This window comes from Megalobrama amblycephala, linkage group LG4 (assembly GCF_018812025.1).
Source record: "Megalobrama amblycephala isolate DHTTF-2021 linkage group LG4, ASM1881202v1, whole genome shotgun sequence".
NCBI lineage: Eukaryota > Metazoa > Chordata > Actinopteri > Cypriniformes > Xenocyprididae > Megalobrama > Megalobrama amblycephala.
The window spans coordinates 5,444,912-5,468,507 of NC_063047.1; the positions used below are offsets into that span (position 1 = coordinate 5,444,912).

The window sequence follows — 23,596 nt, forward strand, 5'->3', positions numbered from 1 at the left end:
ATATGGTTTAAACGAACAGAAAAATGACAAAAAATTCTTTCTTTCTGCTGGTCACTTCAGTCACCAGGTGGAGCACTTGTAAATTCAACTGTAACTACAATAAAGGATTAGTTCACTTTCAAATTAAAATTTCCTGATAATTTACTCACCCCCATGTCATCCAAGATATTCATGTCTTTCTTTCTTCAGTCGAAAAGAAATTAAGGTTTTTGATGAAAACATTCCAGGATTTTTCTCCTTATAGTGGACTTCAATGGCCTCCAAACAGTTGAAGGTCAAAATTACAGTTTCAGTGCAGCTTCAAAGGGCTTTAAACGATACCAGACGAGGAATAAGGGTCTTATCTGGAGAAACCATCACTCATTTTCTAAAAAAAAATTAAAATTTTATACATTTTAACCATAAATGCTCTTGAACTAGCTCGAATTGCGGCAGTGTGGACAGTGCTAAGTGTATTACTGCCTTCCTCAGGTCAAAGTTTGAACTAAATTGTCATACAATATGCTAGTGCAAGTATATAACAATTAGTTTAAAGTTTAACCTGTGGAGGGCAGTAATGCACTTAGCACTGTCCACACTGCCGCAATTCTAATAGAGAAGAAGAAGAAGAAGAAGAGAGCTAGTTCAAGATGAGCATTTATGGTTAAAACGTATATAATTTTTAATTATTTTTAGTAAATGAGCGATGTTTTCTCTAGATAAGACCCTTATTCCTCATCTGGGATTGTGTAGAATGCTTTGAAGCTGCAATGAAACAGTAATTTTGACCTTCAATCGTTTGGAGGCCACTGAAGTCCACTAAAGGAGAAAAATCCTGGAAGGTTTTCATCAAAAACCTTAATTTCTTTTCGACTGAAGAGAGAATGACATGGACATCTTGGATGACATGGGGGTGAGTAAATTATCCGGAAATTTTAATATGAAAGTGAACTAATCCTTTAACACCCGCCTATCAGTCAAAACCTATATTGCCTTTTAGGTTTCACTTTTAGCATTGTTTTAAGTGTATTCAAACAGTTGCATAGTTTCAAGTCTATTTGTGTGGGAGAGAGAGATGAGTGTAACATCATCGTAGGGTAATGAATTTGTCTGGTTAAGTATCATATGTGTACATTGCTGGTTTGTGGGTTGTGTGTAGTGTGTATTGTGTGTGATTTGTTAGATTTGAAGGCTCAGCAGCTTCTCCTTTTGTCTTCTTGTATGAACTACAGACAATCTGTCACAGAGAGAGATTAATATCTGGAGAAACAGGGGGAGGGTGAGAGGAAAAGAGAGTAGATAGAGAAAGATAACAGATAGATAGATAGATAGATAGATAGATAGATAGATAGATAGATAGATAGATAGATAGATAGATAGATAGTACATGCATAAATACATAGTTATAGAGAGAAATAGCGAGTGAAAGAAATTGAAATATTGTGTAATTTATACTTCTTAATTTTTAAGCAAAGTTACACACAAGTGTTTATATGAAGAAACAATGTCACATAATTAACTTTTCAGAAACAAAAATATATGTTTACTATATATATATATATTTAAATTTGAAAACAAACACACACCCTTCATCCTGGTACAGTGCATGTGGTTTTATTCAGGTCAGAGTGGGATTATGAAGCACTCAGGAGGGGTTGGGGTTGGGGAGGGGGGGTGGAGAGACAACAAGTGAGAGAGGGCATGAAAGATGGCACAGAGGAGAGAGAGATGCCTGTGAGTATGTTTAGAGTGACAGAACTCCAAATCTTTTCATTTCTTCATATAGGGATACTAATAAAAGAGACAGAAAGGAAAAATATGAAGAAAGCAGACATGAAAATGGTCTGAAAAAAATGGTGTAGAATAAGAAGTAATGGGAGTACAGATGGAGGTCATTACGTTTAAATTGACCTTGGTTACTGAGTGAAATTACAGTGAACACTGAATATTTGTGTGCTTTTTAAATTAATTTTATGATAAGTCCTGTGTAAATGTACAACATGTATGATTCTTTCATGTATCTGTTGTTTATATATCTGTTAAAAGGTAACTTGTAAAGTAAGCTCTGAATTTGTTACCATGCTTGTTCTGTGCGAGGGACAGATGCAACCCAATTTATTTATATATATAAGTTCCACACTGTTCAGTACAATTCTTTCATGTATCTGTTGCCAATAAGTGCCAATTACAAATAAATGATTCTAAACTGAATCCTTTCAGTTTAGATGGTTAAATCAATTCAGAGTTCATTACAGTTTGAATTGACAGTTCCCTTGCTGATACCAGAAAATCCCCTATTAGAGTCATGAATGGATTTTGTGTTTTATTTTTTAGTAATTATTTTATATTCATAAGTTTTAGTCCTTATATATTTGTACTTCACATTTTGTAAAGTAAGCTCTGAATTTGTTACCATGCTTATTCTGCTTGAGGGACAGACGCAGCCCACTTTATTTAAGTTTCGCACTGTTCAGGCCAATTTTTAAGTGTAAATGTACAAAATGTACAATATTTTCATGTATCTGTTGTTTACATATTGTAAAATGTTTTTTCTTGAAAAGTACATTTTTAACAAATAAAGGTTGCAATGACATACAAGAACCTTTCCGAGAACATTTCTTTAAAAAAAACATTTTTTCTTAGTGTGAAGACCATTCTGATAATCTAAAAAGAACCTTTTGTGCAATGGAAAGGTTCCATGGATATTAAAGAATCTTCATGGAACATCAATGCCAATAAAGAACCCTTTAGTTTTAAGAGAGTATGTCTGTACTATATTTCTTCTAAATTCCAGTTAATTTGACATTTTTTATATAACCTAATACAAAGACATTCATACAGACAACTGTAATTCTAATACTGGTTCTAATTTTGAATCTAATTTGGGACCAAGATAAAGAATGATGGAATAATCATAGTGAAGGAATCACAGCAGAGAGAGCGGGAACTGGAATCAGCAGGAGGAGAGGTGTGGAGGAGGGAAAGAGAGAGAGAGGGAGGTTCAGTAATCCTGTTTAATTGCTTTAGGTTAGTGTTCTGTCGACAGTAAGGAGATTGAGGTGCTCTCTGGGTCATTGGCTAAAATAACCCCACACACCCGGCTATATGGGCGGGGCCACCCACACCACACCATCACAGCAACACGATTAGACAACACCATCGCAACAACCTTGTGGACCCCAGATGCCTCCACCATGTGGGCCACCTGTGTGTCCAACCCCAGGGTGTCAAAGTAACTCGAGGAGAAGATGCTGTGAATCTTTGCACTTCATGTTTCTAAACCCAGTGTACTGAACTTTGCGAGAGCAATTCACCTGCTTTCGGTTTATCAATTTAAAGCTAAATTACTTTCCAGCCATGATTTTATTAATGACAGTAGTACTTCATCTTGCATAATCAATAAGAAACAAAGTTAGACAAATCTTGTTCAACACTTGTTAAACAAAGCCACATTTAATTGTGTTAAACTAAAGAGTAAAATTTAAAATCTTTAGCTCCCATCTGAATGTGTTCGGTCAAATCAATGTAACGACAATTGTAAACACCAACATTTTTCAACACAAAGTCACCCAAATAGAAAATATATATCAACAGCATAACTATAATGCCATTAAATGAAGTTTAATTAAGTAAGTAACGGTTAACTGAAACTAACAGAAAACAACATTATTTGTTACAAGTTAACATAATTTAAAAATACATAAATAACAGCAAGCTAAAAGCACAACACAAGAACTCCTAATGCCTCCCAGTACAGACAAACCAACCAAACTTATGAAAAGAGTAGAAAGAACTTTGTCCCACAAGAAGCTTGTATCTGCAGAGAAATCGAGGGGTTCCCCTCCAATTATGTGCATGTCTTTGTGTGGTGTGTGTGTCAGTGAATATGTGTTGTGAAAGCTATTTGATTGTATGTGTGTGTATGTGTGAGGTAAATGGTTAATAATGATGACTGATCAGTAGACTTGAGGAGTCCCTTCACTCTCAGCTAATCACAGAGAAGATCTGGATTACAGAGGAACAGTCTTCACTTGTTCCAAAATGGGCACCCCTTTTCACCTCTGTGATCACATGAATTCTGCTGATTCAGTCCTGTTCATCATCAAAATGTCTCCGGCATTTCAAGCAATAGTTCTGTTTCATTTATTCTTCATGTGTCTTCTCCTAATTCTCCTTCCCTCTTGCTTTTTTTCTTCACTCACTCACTTTCTCTTCTACAGCACCTGGAATTTATGGTCGAGGCAGTCCACGGTGCTGAAGTTGAGCTTCCAGGCCTGCTGGTCCTTGTAGTCCAGGCAGTCTACGGAACTGAAACCCAGTGAGGAGGTGCTGTATCCTTGGGAGGAGAGGGAGGGTGACTGGCTGAGCGAGCCGCCCATGGAGGGCACGGTGAGGGGAGAGAGGGCGCCCCCACTCGCAGACAGCTGAGTGGTCATGGGAGAGAGGTACGGGCTGCAATCCAATCCACTGAAGTAAGGAGAGGAGCTGTAGCCCTGGCTATAGGTGGAGGGCTGACCGTAGCTCATGGGATAGGGAGCGGGGCGCTGCACGCAGGGCGTGCCGGAGCCACACAATGGATCGGGAAGGGGGGACAGAGAGGTGGGACTCCACACAGAAACGGGTGCTGTGCCTGCGCTGGCACTAGGGGGCACTGCCTGGGCTGGGGCAGCCACCACCGAGGAGCTGGCGCCAGGGTCAGATGTCAGCTCAGGGGGTGGGGAGGACTTCTTTTTGGGGGGACGGGGCTTGGGCTGACCGCTGGTCTGCTGTTGCTGTTGGCGGCATTTAGCACGACGGTTCTTAAACCACACCTGAGAGAAATAAGAGCAGGGTTGAAGATGAAATAAATGTTTGGCTAATTTCTCTATAGATCAAAAAGGATGTGTTTTTCATATATATTCTGTAGAAACGATGAACTCAATCTGGATATTCTGACCTGCATTAATAATGGGCCTCACACATATTGACTTTCACTATCAGAGTTGTGGTCACTTTCAATGCTTGTGACATAAATTAAAAATAGATTCAACTTCAAACACACTGTACATATTTAGTTGCAGATGAACAGTTGACCTTTGCATCATAGCATGTGCTGGGAAAAATGCATTTTATTTTACTTGAAGACCATCGTCTGTTTCTGCTACATCAGACATTAGGCCAGGTGTGCTTATGTTATGCAGTCAGAGATGTTTGTCTCAGTTTGAGGAAGACAGACTCACCTGAACTCTGGACTCGGGAAGGTTGATTTTCAGAGCCACCTCTTCTCTCATGAATATGTCTGGGTAGCGTGTTTTGGTGAACAGGGCTTCCAGAATGTCCAGTTGGGTGCGTGTGAAGGTGGTGCGCTCCCGACGCTGCTTCCTCGGAGTGGCTGTTTATAAAAACATGGACATCATACAGTAAAGAAACATCTTTAGGTTTTCCAGTTGAAAAAATACATGTACATTTATTCACTGTAAGAAAAGAAGTGTTAAGCATCATCAGTGTTAATCGTTTAATGTGAGCTTGTAACAGTCATTAATATGGTTGATGTTGGTGAGAGGAAAAAGGGATTGTTTTGGACTATCCATTGTCATCATATTAGATAGATAGATAGATAGATAGATAGATAGATAGATAGATAGATAGATAGATAGATAGATAGATAGATAGATAGATAGATAGATATTTTAATGTATTTCTTGAGTCCAGTCAGTGAGTGACTGTGGTCCGTCACTAAGGCAGCGCATATAAACAGTTTCTGACGTCATTATTTTTTAATTAGTGATATATTGATATTTACATATTGATATCTAATCCATTCATCCTTGTTTTTATTAATAATTCAGTACTATTGTGGTCATTAATTTATTTGTAACAAAACGGTCTAATAAAATGGACGAAATATTTACATTTTTTTAAATTATGCTTTTCAGAATGGGCTATAGAATATATTTTTAATCAAATTTGAAAGAAAAATGTAGGTTTTATAAAATTTTGTCTACAGACGAAATTTTAGATGCATTTTGTCATCTATTTTTATATAATTAATTTTGTTAGAACGGTTCGTTTCTACTTGAGCAAGTTCAGTTAACGTGGCTATCAACTGGTGAAATTACATCCACTTTGCCTAAATTGAAAGGGGGAAAAGGGGACGATCATGTCAAACGAAACAGGAAAGATGAGGCTACCTTTTAGTTTTTCTTGTCCCCTCTTTTTTTACTTCAACGACCACCAAAATTAATAAAAAGTTTGACACAAACATATTATAAATGATTAATGAGAAAGAACTGACCTGGGTAGCCGACGGCGGTGTGGAGCAGGTCCATTCCTGAGGCGGACAGTGTTAACCCGTTCACAGCATAATGGGGTTGCTTTATGTAGGACATCATTCTTGGGACGGCCGCGTCTCTCGTACACTCTCTCTATTGCTCTCTCTCCCCCTCCCTCTCTCTCCCCTCTCTCTCACTCTCTTTTTCTTCTGTGACGCTTTTTTTTACTGGTCGGGGGTCGCGCTCTGCCCCTGACGGCCGCGTGTCTGTGCTCGCGCCTGGCGCGTGCGGTGCTCCTTTAGTCTCGCGGCTCCAAACACCTGTAGATGTTTTCCCGCTTCTCGGTGTGTAGAAACAGCTTACACTCTTGTCCAAGTTTAGCTATGTTAAAGAATATCAAAGAGCGTAGTCTTTTAATGTGAGGAAATAGTAAAAGTAAATTTACTATTATAAACAAAAGTTTAAGACTCTTGGTCAGAGTTTTGGCGTTGGTTAAGGCGCGTGTCCCTTGGGCAAGACCGGACAGGAGCGGGACACTATGAGAAATAAGAGACAGAGCAGCTAATCAAGGGCATCTCTCTCTCTCTCTCTCTCTCTCTCTCTCTCTCTCTCTCGCTCTCCACCTTTGACGTGTATCTTAACACGTGGTATGACAGTAAAGAAAATGATATTTATTTTAAACTTTGAAACCGATTACAAAATAAAAACTCTTAAGATATATCGAAATGTGGAGAATCTACTGAGCATGGTCAGAAGATTATCGGGGCAAAAATGCAATGAAAGATGCCCCCATTTTTATTTATTTATTTTTTTAAATAATATTCTCTATAAGTAGTTAGCCTGTCGGTTTTAGGAACCGTAGCAACTATTAAATAAATGATTCAGTGAAACGTTTTAGCCTATATAAATGTCTTTGACACGCTGCGAGTTAAAAATGTAAAAATTCCCCTGAAAACCAATTTCTTGGTTTGAAAATTGTTTTTCAGGAGAATTTTTACATTATTTATAACGTAAATAAATGAAATGCTTATTTTAAATGCTTGTCTATGTTCGTAAAATAAGTTACATTCACTTTACATTTTGCATCATTAAGAATTCGATTTTTATTTCTATTTTATGAATTGTGTAAAGCTATTGACTAGTTATTTAATTAGCTGAATGCTTTGCTTTTCGTTTATTAGCAATGTATTTTTGCAATATAAATGGCTTAAACTTCGGAAAGGCTGTTAGACGCAAATGTATTTGAATCCCATAAATTAAGATGACTACACAGAAATTTCATTCGTTAAGCGAATGTTTTGTTTTTTTCGGATATGAGCTAAATGTTTCCTGTGGACATTATCTTGTTCTGTCCTCTGTTTTGCATAGTATCTTGCATAATAGAAATCATTTATTTGTATCATAATTTACAATTTGCTTGCAATTGCCTGAATAAAATATTGTATAATTCCTTGACTAAACACAAAACAACCGCATCACTGAAATATTTGACATCCGACATAACAATGATTTGTAAAGCATCTAAAATTAGCATTTACTATACATTTTATTTTTGCCCTAACCTCATACACGCACACACACACACACACACACACACACACACAGGTGTGTTGCTATCTTTGTGAGGACATTCCCTAGGCATAATGGTTTTTATACTGTACAAACTGTACATTCTATCCCCCTACACTACCCCCAAACCTACCCATCACAGAAAACATTCTGCATTTTTAAATTTTTGATAAAACATTTTTTTAAATATGAGGACTCATGAAATATGAAATGTCCTCATATTTCATGTTTACTTCGTAATAGAGTAATACCTATGTCATTATACAGATTTGTGTCCTGATAAATCACAAACACACACACAGCTGAATTATCATAATATGCTTTATGTGAATAGTCCCTTAACCCTGGATAAAGAGAGGAAAGAGATTTCTCATCAGTCCATAAGAGAAGAGTAGACAGACACAATGTATAAATACCACATGGAAAAAAAATCACAGGACCCAAAGGGGTGAAAAGAAGAAGAGCTCCGGAATGTATGGATAAATGATGAATAAAACAAGATGAAGACAAGGACAAGTGTTATCTTGTCCAGTGATGGGGGGACTGATAAAAGAAGAAAGGAGAACGGCCATTTGGAAGGATGTTGACCAGTTCTGACGAAGGAGAGGATCTCATCTGAATTTGCTGTAATGGGGCTGTTTGAAATTTTAAATAGTATGTATTATATAGAAAGAACATGGTACGTTTTATTTGAAAGGATTGTTTGTTTAAGTGTAAATATGTTAGCGACAGAGAGAGGGAGAAAGGTGAGAGAAAGGCATCAATTGGCACTCAAGATGAACTGAATGTGATAGGTGGCTTTAAGCAGACACAGTGCAGACAGGGTTATTTGGCTGTGACTCGATGTCATCCCTCTTAAGTACAGCACAGACTCCACAGCCAAAGGAACAAAGGGCAACAAAAAGTCTTCAGATTCCCTTAATTATTATGTCAAGCCTTTCTCTAAATGACAAAAATGATAGATTTATATTGAATTTGTCTTGCCTAAAAAGGTGTATGTACTGCATTCTGAATACAGGAATGAGAGTTTAAAAAATATCTGCTGTATATGGTGATAAAAAGAATCAGAATATGACTTGCTGACACTGTTGCTTTGGATTCTAGCTTGCTGTACTATATAACAAAAAGGATTATTTTATTCTAAATTATTACTTTATAATTTTTTTACTACATTATTCAATCAAAGTATCCAATTGTCCACCCCTTCCCAGCAATGGCTTTCATATATATATATATATATATATATATATATATATATATTTATTTTTTTATTTTTTTATTTTTTTTTAATATGCAAGTAATGAAATTACATGAATAATTATTAACCAAATGAGCTACAATTATTTCATTTGTATAAACATATATTAAGGACAGGAAATTAGACAATATCATTCCCAAACAATAATTGTTTATATACTTGTTTTTCTGTTTATTTATGCGACAAACTAATAACCAGGCTTCTAAACCCTGTTTTCTTGTAATTTTTTAATACTTTCCTCAGATTATCACACCATACAACATGGCAGTTTTTCAGTGGTGGTTGTTGTTTTTTGTGTAAAAGCTGTAAAATTATGAAGAGATGATTTGTTGTTGTTCTGTGTCAGAATAGGATGTTTATGTGCTCAGGATCTGGGCTTGTGCGCTTGCAGAAGGTGAAGTTCTGTGGAGGGTGATGCAGAGGGGGGTGGGGGGACCAGTCCGTCCATCTGGCAACAACCAGCTACGCAGGCACAAGAGCAATTATGGAAGTGGACTAAACTCTAATCCGCAGGCACACACACACACACACACACACACACACACACACACACTCCAGAACACATTAGCGCAGAAATACATAGCCAACACAGTGACACTGCAACAAACATTTAATCTGAGTGGAGAGTTAGATGAAATAAACAAAATGTTCCTACGCAAATGGTAGTAAAGGAAAGAAATGTGAAGATGGATTGGGGTGAAGAAGGGCGAGTGAGGTGACAGATAGATAGAAAGAAAGAAAGAGAGAGAGAGGGAAGGAGGGAAAGAGAGAGAGGGAGAGAGAGAGGGGTAGTGGGCCGCATCATTGCAGGCACACTGCATCAGTTAATCCAGATTAGGCAGTCTAAAAAGGAGCGGCTTAATCTGCAGGCCAGCCAGTAATACACAGACCACTGTCAGCACCAATCACTCACACAATTCTAATCCCCAAAGAAACACACATGCTGGACACACACACACACACACACACACACACACACTCTAAACAGTGTGAGTTAAGCATGCATATATAAAATATTCTGCACAATCCGACAACAGAATAATCAAAAACTTTGAAAATGTGCTAATTATATGTACAAAACTCTTCTTCTGATGACTTTAATCCCTCACAAACCAGTGATTTTAAAACCAGTGATTATAAACCAGTCACTTTATAATATAGGTATTTAAAACAACTAGTGAGCAATTTCTAATGCAGAGTGTAGATGTGTTTTTATGGGAAGATGTTGTGATGAGGCAGTTATTTGCTGATAAGCACAATATGTCCCATGTGGACAGACTTTGGGTCACAGTCAGATTAAAAGGGTTTTAATGTCAGTGGGGCTGTATGCTGAAAAGGGCCCCAATAACCAATTGACAGCTTGTCTGGCCCTCTAGTGGAGATTATGTCCATTTATCTCAAATAAATTCAGTTCAGTTCAAAAAGTTTTACTGATAAAAAAACAACAACAAAAGTTTACATTTTCAGTGCAAACATAATGTACACACATGCAATAATTGTATTAATAATTAATATGTTTTTGCTACGTATACATGAATGTAAGTTGACTATTGTATCTAAATGTGCAAAAATGTAATGAAATTTTTTTGTGCTTTTAAATTCTGTAGTTTACTTGTATCATTTTATCATTGTATCATATTAGGTTTATTGTAGGCTATGTTCCGTTTCATTCATTGGCATAAAAAACAAATATAGGATATAATAGTAAAGTCTAATTGGTACTAATTGGACGATGCTGGATATTTAGTTATGCAAAATAAGCGGATTTTTTACATTTAGATGGCCTTTGTGATCATACACTTCGAATTTTGTTTTTATGTGTTTGTTGGTTGGTTTAGGCTACTTATATATATATATATATATATATATATATATATATATTTTTTTTTTTTTTTTTTTACAAAATTGTTGGTCAAAGTATTTAATTCCATTGTATAATTCATTGTGATGGCTGCTAATTGAAATAATAACGCATTTTATTGAATTTGTAAATAAAGTAAATGAATTAATGGTCATTTCGCCCCCTGTTGGAGGTCCCGGTTCTTCCTCATCGGAGACAGAAATTTAACTAAGCGAACAATAGCAATAACCTCCCATTATTTTAATTTTAATATATTCTTAACCACAAAGACTAAGACTAAATTAAATAATATTAATATTAAATAATATTTACTAAAGTAAATATTTGCACTTAATAAACTTAAGTGTATTGGTATCGTTGTCGGCGACAGCTGATGACGACTGCATCATTTGATTTGTCAAGCGGTTCGAGAAACACAGATGATTGGTTAAAATAACTCACAACCCACCCATACCCGGATGTTGTTTTGTCACTAGTGTGGCAGTCCAGTAAGATCCAGATAATTTTATTTCTGTAGTGATCATCTGTAAGATGTTGCCGGATATAAAAGGCTTGTGTCCATTTGTGGAAGACAGTTTTAGTCGTTTTCCCTCGCAGAGTAACATATACGGACTATGTCAGGCAGGCGAGCAGGAGTTACTGGCAGCGACTCTGAAGGGGAAAGTAGTCTGCTTCAGATACCAGGACCTGCAGAAGAAGATCAGACCTGTGACTAGAGAGATTCAGTTTACATACATACCAGGTGACAACCTGTTCGTTTGCTTCGAAAGTCCTTTGTTTTAGCTGTCTAATGCAAAACATGTTTCTCGTTTTGTTAATAAAGTTGACGCCGAAATCGTCTCCATTGACGCCTTCAACAAATCAGCCCCTAAAAGAGGACTGGTTGTAGGAATAACCTTCATTAAGGTGTGCTTCATCATTAACTGGCATAAATAACTGATTTCAAACAAGACGGAAATTTGAATTCTCTCACTTTCTTTCTCCATCCATGATAGCTGACTTTTTTTGCTGCATGTGTTTTATGTTGATCACTTTCCTTTCAGGACTCAGGAGATAAAGCAACTCCTTTCCTTAACATTTATTGTGATTATGAACCAGGGTCAGAGTTTAATCTGGATTCTATTGCACGTGAGTCTTTCTTTAATTTTTTTTAAGTGAAGTCTGGTTTCTTGAGACAAGGTAGAATTCACACATTACATGGCTTAAATTATACTATATGCTACATATTATATGGTAATTTGATTGAAATGGGCCCATACTGAATAACCTGAGGTTTCATCTTGTTTGACAGAAAGCTGTCTGAACCTGGAGCTCCAGTTCACTCCCTTCCAGCTCTATCACACTGAGTGAGTGTGTCATTGTGTTGTTCATTCATTCATTCATTGTTTCAATGAAAAAGAAAGGTTAAGGTCTGTATAAATAGATGTCATGCAGTGTGGTGTGGTATTGATTTTCAGGGTGCATTGTGGAGATGGATCCAGCGAGACTGTCTTTCTCCTCAGTGGGCATGATCAGCGCATACATCTTTACAAAGAGGTCAGCCCAGCTGATAAATGTAGTTAGAATAAGGTATTGCTTTGTCTCTCTCGCTCTCTCTCTCTTATTTTCATACTAAAGATTTGAAGTCCATTCTCTATGTCTGATTGGTAGAATGCCTCTTTGCACCAGTTTGAGGAACAGCCAGTGGAAAGACTCTTTCCCGAACTGCAGGAGTTGCCAAGCAAGTGAGTTTTTACTTTTTTGATGATGAGACGTGCTGTTATGTGAGATGTTTGATGGTAATTAATATGCACTTTATGTGCATTGCAGTGTATTATGGTTAGATGTCTTAAGTATTGATCAAAACCGGCGCCTCACTGCATTTGGATGTCAGAACGGTTCTGTGGGTCTTTCTCTTGTCAACCAAAAAAAGGGACCCGGTGAGAAACACACTTGCATGGTTTTTCTCTTCTCTTCTTAAAATGTAATATAGTCTTATAAAAGTTCTGGCTTTCTTTGCATATTTGCCTTATTAGAGATTCTCCAGAACTGGCGTGTTCAGCATGACAGTCCCATCTCCACTGTGTTGCTGTTCCCTTTGAAAGAGCAGCACCAGAACACAGAGACGAGCAGTGAGTGATACCGCTCAAACGATTACCAGTTATAAAGAGTATTTAAAACAAATAGAGTATTAATGCCTTTGTCTAACATGTCTAGAGTTATGAAGCTCACATCCAGAACACTGTGAGAATATGGAGTTTGAGAGCTTATACCTTTAAGGGCTTCATACAGAAATTCATACATTACCATTCAAAAGTTTGGGGTTGGTAACATTTTTTACATGTTTTTGAAAGAAATCCCTTATGCTCACCAAGGCTGTATTTATTTGGTCAAAAATACAGTAAAACAGTAATAATATTACAATTTAATATCACTGTTTTGCATTTGAATATATATTAAAATGTAATTTATTTTTGTGATGTAAAGCTGAATTTTCAGCATAATCTCTCCAGTCTTCAGTGTCACACGATCCTTCAGAAATCATTCTAATATGCTGATTTGCTGCTCAAGAAACATTTCTTATGATTATCAATGTTGAAAACAGTTGTGCTGCTAATATTTCTGTGGAAACTGTGATACTTTTTTCAGAATTCTTTGATACTTTTTCAGGATTTTCTGATGTATATAAAGTTTAAAACACATTTGTTTCAAATTAATTTTTAATGACTTTAATTATTATTTTTTATGCAAGGTTATTAATGCCTGGTAAGTTCTCTGGACCAGTGATTCCCAACCAGGGTTATGTTTCGTTTACCCTGTGCTCCTGTAGCTAACCTTAATTAATTTTTCTAGTTTTTAAACATTTTTATTTATTGGATTAAAGAGTAAAATAAAAAATAAAGGCATTATTCATAAAATAATAGATATCATTGTAGTATAGTATGACTGAGAACCAGATGCTCACTGTTTTTTCACTCTTTTTCACACACACATGCACACACAAACAATCCCTGCGTGACAAACTACCTAAAATGATGCCTTTGGAGGGCACTTAAGTGTTATAATTTTTTATATAACAAGAAGTCTATAAATGAGTTTTAAATGCTTATGTCGAACAGTTAGCGGTAGTTTTTTTAGCTTTGGCTTGAATGGATGGTTTCTGCAGAGTTAAAGGTGATAGAGAGGATTTTTTCGTCGACTGAGAATCCAAAGACTGTTACTGAGTTTTTGAAATGAGCGCATGCGTAAGAACAACCCCCCTCCTTCACAACACATTTCAAAGGAACGCCTCCCAAAACTCGTAAACACTCGTATTGGAACACGAGTGTTTACCACCGGCATTCGCTGTGTCGTGTTTTTTGGATTCATTATGTCGGACTCACCGCAGGTAACTCATAATCTGCAGTTGTTACTCCTGTCTCCTGACAAAAACATTGCATGCGGTGCCTGTAGAGTGTGGAAAGTTACTGGAGAGCGCAGCCGCGCTCGTCTCTCACAAGGAACGTCACGGCAGTGATTGACAAGCCAGAGGGCCAATCGTTTACGCGATGATTGCGTAAACGATTGGCTGATGTTTTTAAGGCCCTACCTCATGCACAGATGATGTATATTAATATTATTACTTTCAGTGCACCTAATAAATAGTCTTTTATCAGTTAGTAAAGACAGTTTCAAGTAATATTGCAAAAATGTATAAAACAAAACATCCTCTTTAGCACCTTTAAACATTGGCGTATGTACATAGCTCATCGTTTTTTTGTAATGCAGAGCATTACAATATGGACTTCTAATTGGCCGATCACTGTTATTTATAGTTTAATTATCATATAGAGAATGTTTTAAAAAATTTAATTTACATAAGTTTTACATATACAACACTGTTAATCTAATGAGGATGGTGGTTTTACAGATGGGATGCTTTTTTTGTCTTTTCTTTTTTCAACAAGGGGGATGGCATCCCCTGCTCTAGATCATTGTTATTAATCTCTCTTTATCTGCCTTTTTTCCCACAGGTAGTCAAAGGGAAACATTTAATCTGTTGGTAACCAGTGCAATAGAGATTGCTGTTGTTTACAGGTTAGAGCCTCTTTAGTATGTTGCTTGTTGTGCGCCATGTGTCTGATTGGGTGTAAAATAATTTGTGTGTGTGTGTGTTCAGGGATGTAGAGCAGTATGGACTGAGCAGACAGCAGTGTTTGGCAGAAAGCGACCAGTGTGATGCAGTTCTCTGTGCTCTCGTTGTTGATCTGGACTTCGATGGACAGCATGAGTTGCTGCTGGGAACGTATGGACAGGTAGAATGCTGGATTCAAAGTACAGAAACACATGCTAGGGAACAAAATTATGCCACAGTGAAAGAGTTTATAACACTGGTGGTAATTTGAAATGTAAGCAGCTAACCAGTATGCAAAATGATGTGTTTTATTTGTGATCTATAGGACCTACTCTGCTACAAATTTCCCCAACCAACAGGAGCTTTTGAGGATAAGTTACAGCTGCTGTGGAGACGGAGTTTTAAAAGTCCCTTGCTGTCAATGATTTATCTTGACCTGGCAGGGGACGGACTAAGAGAGTTAGCTGTTCTTACCTTAAAAGGCCTGCATATACTTCAGGTGACTATCACTGAGCTGATTTCTTATTATTATCTTGATGTTTTTCATTAATTAAGCATGTTTATTTTCCTGTCATTTTTCCTCCAACAGCACAGTCTGAAAACAACAGCAGATCTCGTTCTTCATCGATTGTCCACTTTAGCATCAAGACTGCCTGTTTCTTCAAAAGAACAGCCAACAGATACTGAAGAGCAGTCCATTTCAATCAGCAATGAACAGAGAGCTGCAGCCACCTAACACTTGACTTTTATGTGAAAGATATTTATTTTTATTTCAAAAGTGGTTAAGAATGAGAAATTGTATGAAGAGCTAAATATTTCAGTCTGTTTATGTAAAAATCCATGCCATTATCCATCTAACGGGCAGTTCTTCAAGCACTGAAATGAAAATTACTTCTTGCTGGTGTCTTGTTTGTAGCCAGACGTTTTCAACCTTACGTCCTAGTGACCACGGGTAGTTTTTGTTGAATTTGGGATCATAACCTGGCAAAATAATGATTTCATTCATTGCTATTGATATTTGGTAGCTGGTAGCAGGTGTTATTAGAGTCAGGAGAAATTTACATTTTATCTGTATTAATTACAGGGGTATATATATATATATATATATATATATATATATATATATATTAATTTTAGTCAATTTTTAATCTCCTAAAAGAATTTCTAAACCTCTTCAAGCTCTTCAGGCAAGTGCTGTTGTGTTTTTGCCCTATCCTCAGTAGAGGGCGCCTGACACTTGTTCTGAAAATCCTGAGATGCTGCGTCGAAACGTCGAAAATGTTCTTGAAATTGTGCGCAGTTCAATGGCTTCAGATCTCCGCTTTGTAAGCGCATCCTAATTAATGTCTTTAACATATAAAACGGCACCAGTCAACGTCCAAACCCTTTACTTGAGAATGGCGAGCGGCAAGAATTGCTTAGATTTCTAAATACCTGAAATCTAATCTTAAACATGCTGTGTAACCAATGAGGTTCATTCTCATGAGTTACGCAAATAGTTTGAGCTTCCAGAAGTTTGATCTTGTGTGATATTCAGGTTAGGTTGAGCTTCTGCAGTGTTGTTCGGTGGTGTTTTAAATTGATGAGGCTAAGTCCTCATTTATGTCCCTGTTACACAATTTTAACATTACATAAAAAGAGATACCAAATACAATTCTATTTTGTTATTTTTACACTATGTAATGTTCTGTTTATTAAAACCAGGTATAAAATTAATCAGGTTATGTTTTTACGCATTTTTACATTTATTCCAAAATAATAACTTAAGGCAGTAATAAACAATGAATATTATTTATATTGTTATTAACTAATATTCAGCTTTTCTTTTTAATAGTCGATTTATTTTCAGCAGTCCTCAAGTTGTACACACTGGTCAGTGGTCTCAGACATGAAGATGTACCTTTAATTTCACCAGGCTGATTGCTCACTAAAAACCCTGAGTCATCATGTTTTCAGGCCATTTTGAGTTTGATTTTAATGACATAAAGAGGTGACAACTGAGTAAGTGACAATTGTTTACTTAATTTTTAATTAGTTTTCCCATTAATGCCATGTCTTCATTCAGGCCGATTCGACGAGAACGCGCACGAAAACAAGAGGCGGGATTTATCGCACAGTCCAGTCATAACCGATCATATCCAATCATAGCGCGATGGAGGCGTTGCCTCCTCTCACGTGACTTTCCCCCATTCATTCTCAATTACCCCCCACTAAACCCACCGCACGCTTTGGGGGCTCTGCTTTATTTCTATGAGCTGAAGGGAGGCAAAAGAGACGCGGACTCCCCGCTGTAACTTCACCTGCGGGTGTCGCTGTTTGACAGTGTTTCTTTAGAAAAACGAGTGACTTCTACATGAAATTAGATGACTACAGTCATCTTCTAACCAAATCTGTGGCATATGTACAGAGGTGTAAAAAGTACTCAAAAATGTTACTCAAGTGAAAGTACAAGTAGCCTACTGAGTGAAAATTTTACTAAAAAGTAAAAGTATCTGGCCAGAATCATACTTGAGTAAAAGTAAAAAAGTACCACATTAAAATTGTACTTGAGTATTAAAAAAGAAAAAGTAACAGCAAGAATGAAAACTAGAGATTCTTGTTTAATCTCTAAAAACATGAAGTGAATAAACCACATACATGGTTTTATCCTGCTTTAGAACTGTTTGTTTAATTGTATTTAATTATCAAACTATAAGACTACTACCTAATGCCAGTATGCTCAAAGTTGCAAAACCTCGGATTTAACTTAAGCAGAAGCTGATTTTCAAAACTGTGAGTGTCAAACCTAGCTCTTTTGGGGCTAAAAAGCAATCCTGCAGTGCCTGAAACACAGGCCAGATATCCATCCAACTCTGCTGGCTTCATACACACGCATTTTGTATTATTTATTTTACCAGTTGTGGAATCAAACCATTCAACCATCTGAGGTAACGTAGTTAGCCTACTTTATTGAGTATTTCCATTTTATGCAACTTTACACATTTATTAATAGTAAATGAATACATTTAAGATCGTCATATTTACAGCGAACAGTATATTTCAGACCTAGTGGAGTAATATAACTAATTTTACTAGTAATTGTACGTCACAGATCCTCCCTGTCCCGGACTCCAACTCCCATCATCCTCCTCGTCTCTCACCTGCACGCACTTCCCAATCAGCACTCCATCACGGATTCCCCACACCTGGATCACCTCATCATCTCTCCTTTATAATGGACTCTCACTCTGCACTCAATTCATAACAGAATAACCGACCAAAACAGTGAGGACTTAAACAGAAGACATGGGAATTTTCCTCGTTCCAGTGCCCCCAAAGCACCGCAGACATCAGCTCTCGGTGGAGGACCGCCTCTGGACAGCCAGACAGGACGGCCGTCCGCTGGAGAAATATGTGGAGGAATTTGTAGAGCTATCTTTTAAGGTAAGCTGGCCAGATGCTATTTTGAATTCCTGCTTTCTGAGGGGTCTGGAAGAGGATACGATTCGCTATTGTGAACCTGAATGCCTCTGTTCCTAAATCGAATCTATTAATCTGGTTCTATTCCTTAATGGTTCCGAGTTTGAAATTGAAGAGGTTCATAGACAATCGTACTCACCTCGTCCAGCTCCCTCAGAAGCAATGGTGGCCTGGCCAGCTCACCAGCCACAAATTTACTCCACCTATCGCTCCAGTGGGTGTGCACCAGAGCTCCAACCAGAGGTCACGCCCAAACCATCCAAAAGCAGGGCCACAAAGAGGTCCAGACGGTCCAAAATCCCTGCCTTCGCCGAGCCCACTCCAGTACCAGTGGGGCTGTTAATTGAATATGAGGGCATGTCATGGACCCCGTATCCAGACCCATCTCCAGCCTTCCACGAGCCCGCACCAGGCTTCCACGAGGCAGCTCCAGCCGCCACCAAGCCCGCTCCAGCCGCCGCCGAGCCCTCTCCTGCCAACAAATGATTTTGTCATGCTTTTAAAAAGAGCCACACCAACACCTTCCTAAGATAGGTAATAACTAGATAATAACTAGGTAATAACCAATCTTAGGTAATAACTAGGTAAAAAAAATCTTCGTAATAACTAGGTGGGTAATAACTAGGTAATAACAAATCTTAGGAAATAGGTAATAATCTATGTAATAACTAGGTAGGTAATAACTAGGTAATAACAATCTTAGGTAATAACTAGGTAATAGCAATCTTAGGGAATACTAGGTAATTAAAATCTTAGGTAATAACTAGGTAGGTAATAACTAGGTAATTACAATCTTAGGTAATAACTAGGTAATAACAATCTTAGGTAATAACTAGGTAATAGCAATCTTAGGGAATACTAGGTAATTACAATCTTAGGTAATAACTAGGTAATACCAATCTTAGGTAATAATAAGGTAATAACAATCTTAGTTAATAACTAGGTAATAACTAGGTAATAACTATCTTTGGTAATAACTAGGTAAAAACTAGGTAATAACTAATCAGGTAATGACTAATCAGGTAATAACTAGATAATAACTAGATAATAACCAAAGATTAGTTATTACCTAGTTATAACCTAAGATTGGTTATTACCTAGTTATTATCTAGTTATTACCTAAGATTGGTTATTACCTAGTTATAACCTAAGATTGGTTATTACCTAGTTATTATCTAGTTATTACCTATCTTAGGTAATAACTAGATAATAATGAATCTTAGGTATTAACTAGGTAATAACCAAAGAGTTACCTTTAGTTACGTTTAGTTACTACCTAGTTATTACCTTAGATTGGTTATTACCTTGTTATTACCTAAGATTGGTTATTACCTAGTTATTACCTAGTTATTACCTAGGATTGATTATTACCTAGTTATTACCTAATATTGGTTATTACCTAGTTATTACCTAAGATTGGTTATTACCTAGTTATTACCTAATATTGGTTATTACCTAGTTATTACCTAGTTATTACCTAGTTATTACCTAAGATTGGTTATTACCTTAGTTTAACATCTGCTGCACGTTCATCCACAGAGTGTAAGACATCACCCATATCTTCAAACTGTACACTCACATCTCTTGTGGCAGATTGAGGATTACTCATTGCTTCTTCTGCATTTTTAGGTAAGTGATCTTTGCTGTAGCAGCTTCTAAATTCCCCTTGAATTTCTAAAGCTTCTTGATGTTCCTCCAGCTCATGCTTTTTTTGCAGAGTGGCTGCCTTAGCTAATAGTGCTGCTCTTTTTGCTTCTTCTTGAATGCGGATAGAGCTGGTTGATTTGATACTTAATCTACCCTTCGAACTATTGCAGCACACAGAACTACGATCATCATCTTCTGAAATTTTTGGTTGCACACAGGAATTTACATCTGAGGTATCACCTAGCAAGTTTACAGAGTAAGGATTTTCTACAGTGGTAATCCATTTTGACACATCTGATAGAAAATTATTTACTTGTACCATTCTGGGCTCATACCAAGTTCTTATATCCTCATTTTATCTTCTTCATCCAACATTTCTACATATGTTTCATGCAGAGCCTTAATCATATTGCCTTTAACTTCTTCCAGAAAGTCTTTGTCAACCATTAAAGAACTCACAATTCTCAAGCGTCAGGTAACGTGATATTTTTGCTGATCTGGATGAACGCAACTTCGACACATCTTCACTTAGGCCTTTCTTCTCCATTATCTCAATTTCATCTGCTTTTGACTGATCCATTTTAAAACAGTCCAATAAAACAGCGACTCTTCATTCAGCTTTAAAATAGATCAAGTGCATACCTTGGTGTTAAGATCGTTTTGATGCGAACGATGAACAATGTTCTTTCGCCATAATCCATCCAAAGTTCCACTTCACGTTCATATTCAAGTTGCAACAATCCTATATCCAATGTCCAATACGAATCCACGGGATATCTTTGACTTATTAGCAGCAAAAATCTTCACACAGAAAGAAATGCCTGTCACTACAGACAACATTCCCAGACCTGAAGAGCTGTCTCAGTGGCCATATCTAAAGAACATTCAACTTCCTTTTATAACTACTTAGTGTGCTTACTACTTAGTGTGCTAGTGTGGATACTACTTAGTGTGCTTACTACCTAGTTTGCTTATTACTTAGTGTGCTAGTGTGCTTACTAACTAGTGTGGATACAACCTATTGTGCTTACTATTTAGTGTACTTAATACCTAGTGTGGATACTACCTAGTATGCTTACTACTTAGTGTGCTTACTATTAGAGTGCTTACTACCTAGTGTGCTTGCTACCTAGTGTGCTTACTACTTAGTGTGCTAGTGTGCTTACTACCCAGTTTGCTTACTACTTAGTGTGCTAGTGTGGATACTACCTAGTGTGGATACTACTTAGTGTGCTAGTGTGCTTACTACCTAGTGTGCTTACTACCTAGTGTGCTTACTACTTAGTGTGCTTACTACCTAGTGTGCTTACTACTTAGTGTGCTTACTACCTAGTGTGGATACTACCTAGTGTGCTAGTGTGCTTACTACCTAGTGTGGATACTACCTAGTGTGGATACTACTTAGTGTGCTTACTACTTAGTGTGCTAGTGTGCTTACTACCTAGTGTGCTTACTACCTAGTGTGGATACTACTTAGTGTGCTTACTACTTAGTGTGCTAGTGTGCTTACTACCTAGTGTGCTTACTACCTAGTGTGCTTACTACTTAGTGTGCTAGTGTGCTTACTACCTAGTTTGCTTACTACTTAGTGTGCTAGTGTGCTTACTACCTAGTGTGGATACTACCTAGTGTGGATACTACTTAGTGTGCTAGTGTGCTTACTACCTAGTGTGGATACTACCTAGTGTGGATACTACTTAGTGTGCTTACTACTTAGTGTGCTAGTGTGCTTACTACCTAGTGTGCTTACTACCTAGTGTGCTTACTACTTAGTGTGCTTACTACCTAGTGTGGATACTACTTAGTGTGCTAGTGTGCTTACTACCTAGTGTGGACACTACCTAGTGTGGATACTACTTAGTGTGCTTACTACTTAGTGTGCTAGTGTGCTTACTACCTAGTGTGCTTGCTACCTAGTGTGGATACTACTTAGTGTGCTAGTGTGCTTACTACCTAGTTTGCTTACTACTTAGTGTGCTAGTGTGCTTACTACCTAGTGTGGATACTACTTAGTGTGCTAGTGTGCTTACTACCTAGTGTGCTTACTAAGTGTGCTAGTGTGCTTGCTAGTGTGGATACTACTTAGTGTGGATACTACTTAGTGTGCTTACTACTTAGTGTACTAGTGTGCTTACTACCTAGTTTGCTTACTACTTAGTGTGCTATACCTATATAGAAATATTAAAACCATAGATGAGAACTACTTACCACATATTAAATTATATCTATATTTTAAATGAATTTGTGGTTATTGTAGAGTAATCCCCACAGTTAAGTCAACTATTATTTTTTTTAATAATAGATAGATGCATTAGCATACTTCAAGTCAGTAAAACTTCGCAATTTAACATTTATAAAAATGAAGTGAAGCCGTCATCTCTTTTGCTTAAGCCCATTCAAATATATTGACAGGACAGTGCTGGTTTGTTTGGAAGAATGTTACACAATTTTAAAGCTGAGATTTTGGTTGCCAGTTTGGCCTGAGGTGAGAGCGAGACAGAGCCTGAGAGTTGGCAAACCTGTGGCACCCCTGGTGAAAAAATACTATAGTAATTTATAGTAAATACTATAGTGTTTTTGAACCATACTTTAGTAAATTGTAGTGTACTGTATAAATTATAGTATTTACAACAGTTTGTTAATGAATGCTAGTATGCTACAGCATACTGTAATATTAACTATAGTGAACAGATAAACTGTAATAAATACTGTAGTATACTTTAGTTTTACTACAGTAAACTGTAGTGTATTGTATAATATACCCCATAGTTGTAGAAAACTTAGTACAGTATTGGGTAAAATAATTTGTTTACATTACTATAGTTGTTATATTAGCACAGCATCTAGCCTATAGAATTACCACAACAAATTAATTCAAGTACTTTACTATAGTACGGTTCAGAAACACTATAGTATTTACTATAGTATTTTTTTCCCACAAACCTGACATGTCTTAAAAAAAAATGACCGACTTTAATACGTTTAATTGGATTTAAAAAAAAAAAACCCAAAAAAAAAACATGTCTCTGAGTTATACTATTTACATAAGTATACATAAGTTTACATATGTATAGCTGCTCAACTCTCAGTCAGTCACTCCTGCAGGCATCACAAAATATGGCGACATGGTCCGCGAGACCACGACAGTGTCAGTGTTTCGCGACAATGTCAGTGGCACATTCCACTATCCACTGCCACATGCAACTTCTTGTTAGTGTATATTCTTTGAGGTCAAGGTGCTGTGCATTGTGGTAATTGATGCGACATGACGTTACTCCCAAAGGACCGATGAACATGTCTGACCAATTTCATGGAATATGAAAATGAATTTCATTAAAAAATAACCTTTAAATTAAACTGGGCATCAACGTAATTCAATTGGTTTGGTAATAGTAAGGGAAAATAGAATGATCTCCAAAAAAAAAGTATTTTTTGACTGTAAATAAAATAGTAAGGAGTAAAAAGTACTTTTTTTCTTA

At 36.9% G+C, this 23,596-nt stretch overlaps 2 protein-coding genes across 2 annotated transcripts; one reads left to right on the plus strand and one right to left on the minus strand.

Moving 5' to 3' along the window:
• Nucleotides 1–3,323: 3,323 nt before the first annotated feature.
• Nucleotides 3,324–6,857, minus strand: crx (cone-rod homeobox). The gene is made up of 3 exons (XM_048186969.1): nt 6,254–6,857; nt 5,199–5,350; nt 3,324–4,790 (listed from the first exon to the last, which is right to left on the minus strand). The coding sequence occupies exons 1-3, from the start codon at nt 6,348–6,350 to the stop codon at nt 4,194–4,196; spliced, it is 846 nt and encodes a 281-aa protein (XP_048042926.1). The 5' UTR covers nt 6,351–6,857; the 3' UTR covers nt 3,324–4,193.
• Nucleotides 6,858–11,346: 4,489 nt separating this feature from the next.
• On the plus strand, nt 11,347–16,665 carry kptn (kaptin (actin binding protein)). Its single transcript, XM_048186971.1, has 12 exons — nt 11,347–11,660; nt 11,742–11,824; nt 11,962–12,046; nt 12,210–12,264; nt 12,376–12,454; nt 12,569–12,642; nt 12,728–12,837; nt 12,934–13,029; nt 14,911–14,974; nt 15,057–15,192; nt 15,337–15,510; nt 15,601–16,665. Exons 1-12 carry the CDS (start codon nt 11,450–11,452, stop codon nt 15,745–15,747), a joined length of 1,314 nt encoding a protein of 437 aa, XP_048042928.1. The 5' UTR covers nt 11,347–11,449; the 3' UTR covers nt 15,748–16,665.
• Nucleotides 16,666–23,596: the final 6,931 nt, after the last annotated feature.

What these genes read in the sequence shown, in the direction of transcription:
- crx (XM_048186969.1), bottom strand. Translation starts at nt 6,350, where the DNA reads ATGATGTCCTACATAAAGCAACCCCATTATGCTGTGAACGGGTTAACA. An exon ending in CACCGCCGTCGGCTACCCAG is followed by an intron (nt 5,351 to 6,253) that starts GTCAGTTCTTTC and finishes TTTTATAAACAG; the next exon opens with CCACTCCGAGGAAGCAGCGT. An exon ending in TTCCCGAGTCCAGAGTTCAG is followed by an intron (nt 4,791 to 5,198) that starts GTGAGTCTGTCT and finishes TATTTCTCTCAG; the next exon opens with GTGTGGTTTAAGAACCGTCG.
- kptn (XM_048186971.1), top strand. Translation starts at nt 11,450, where the DNA reads ATGTTGCCGGATATAAAAGGCTTGTGTCCATTTGTGGAAGACAGTTTT. An exon ending in TAATCTGGATTCTATTGCAC is followed by an intron (nt 12,047 to 12,209) that starts GTGAGTCTTTCT and finishes CTTGTTTGACAG; the next exon opens with AAAGCTGTCTGAACCTGGAG. An exon ending in GCATACATCTTTACAAAGAG is followed by an intron (nt 12,455 to 12,568) that starts GTCAGCCCAGCT and finishes TCTGATTGGTAG; the next exon opens with AATGCCTCTTTGCACCAGTT.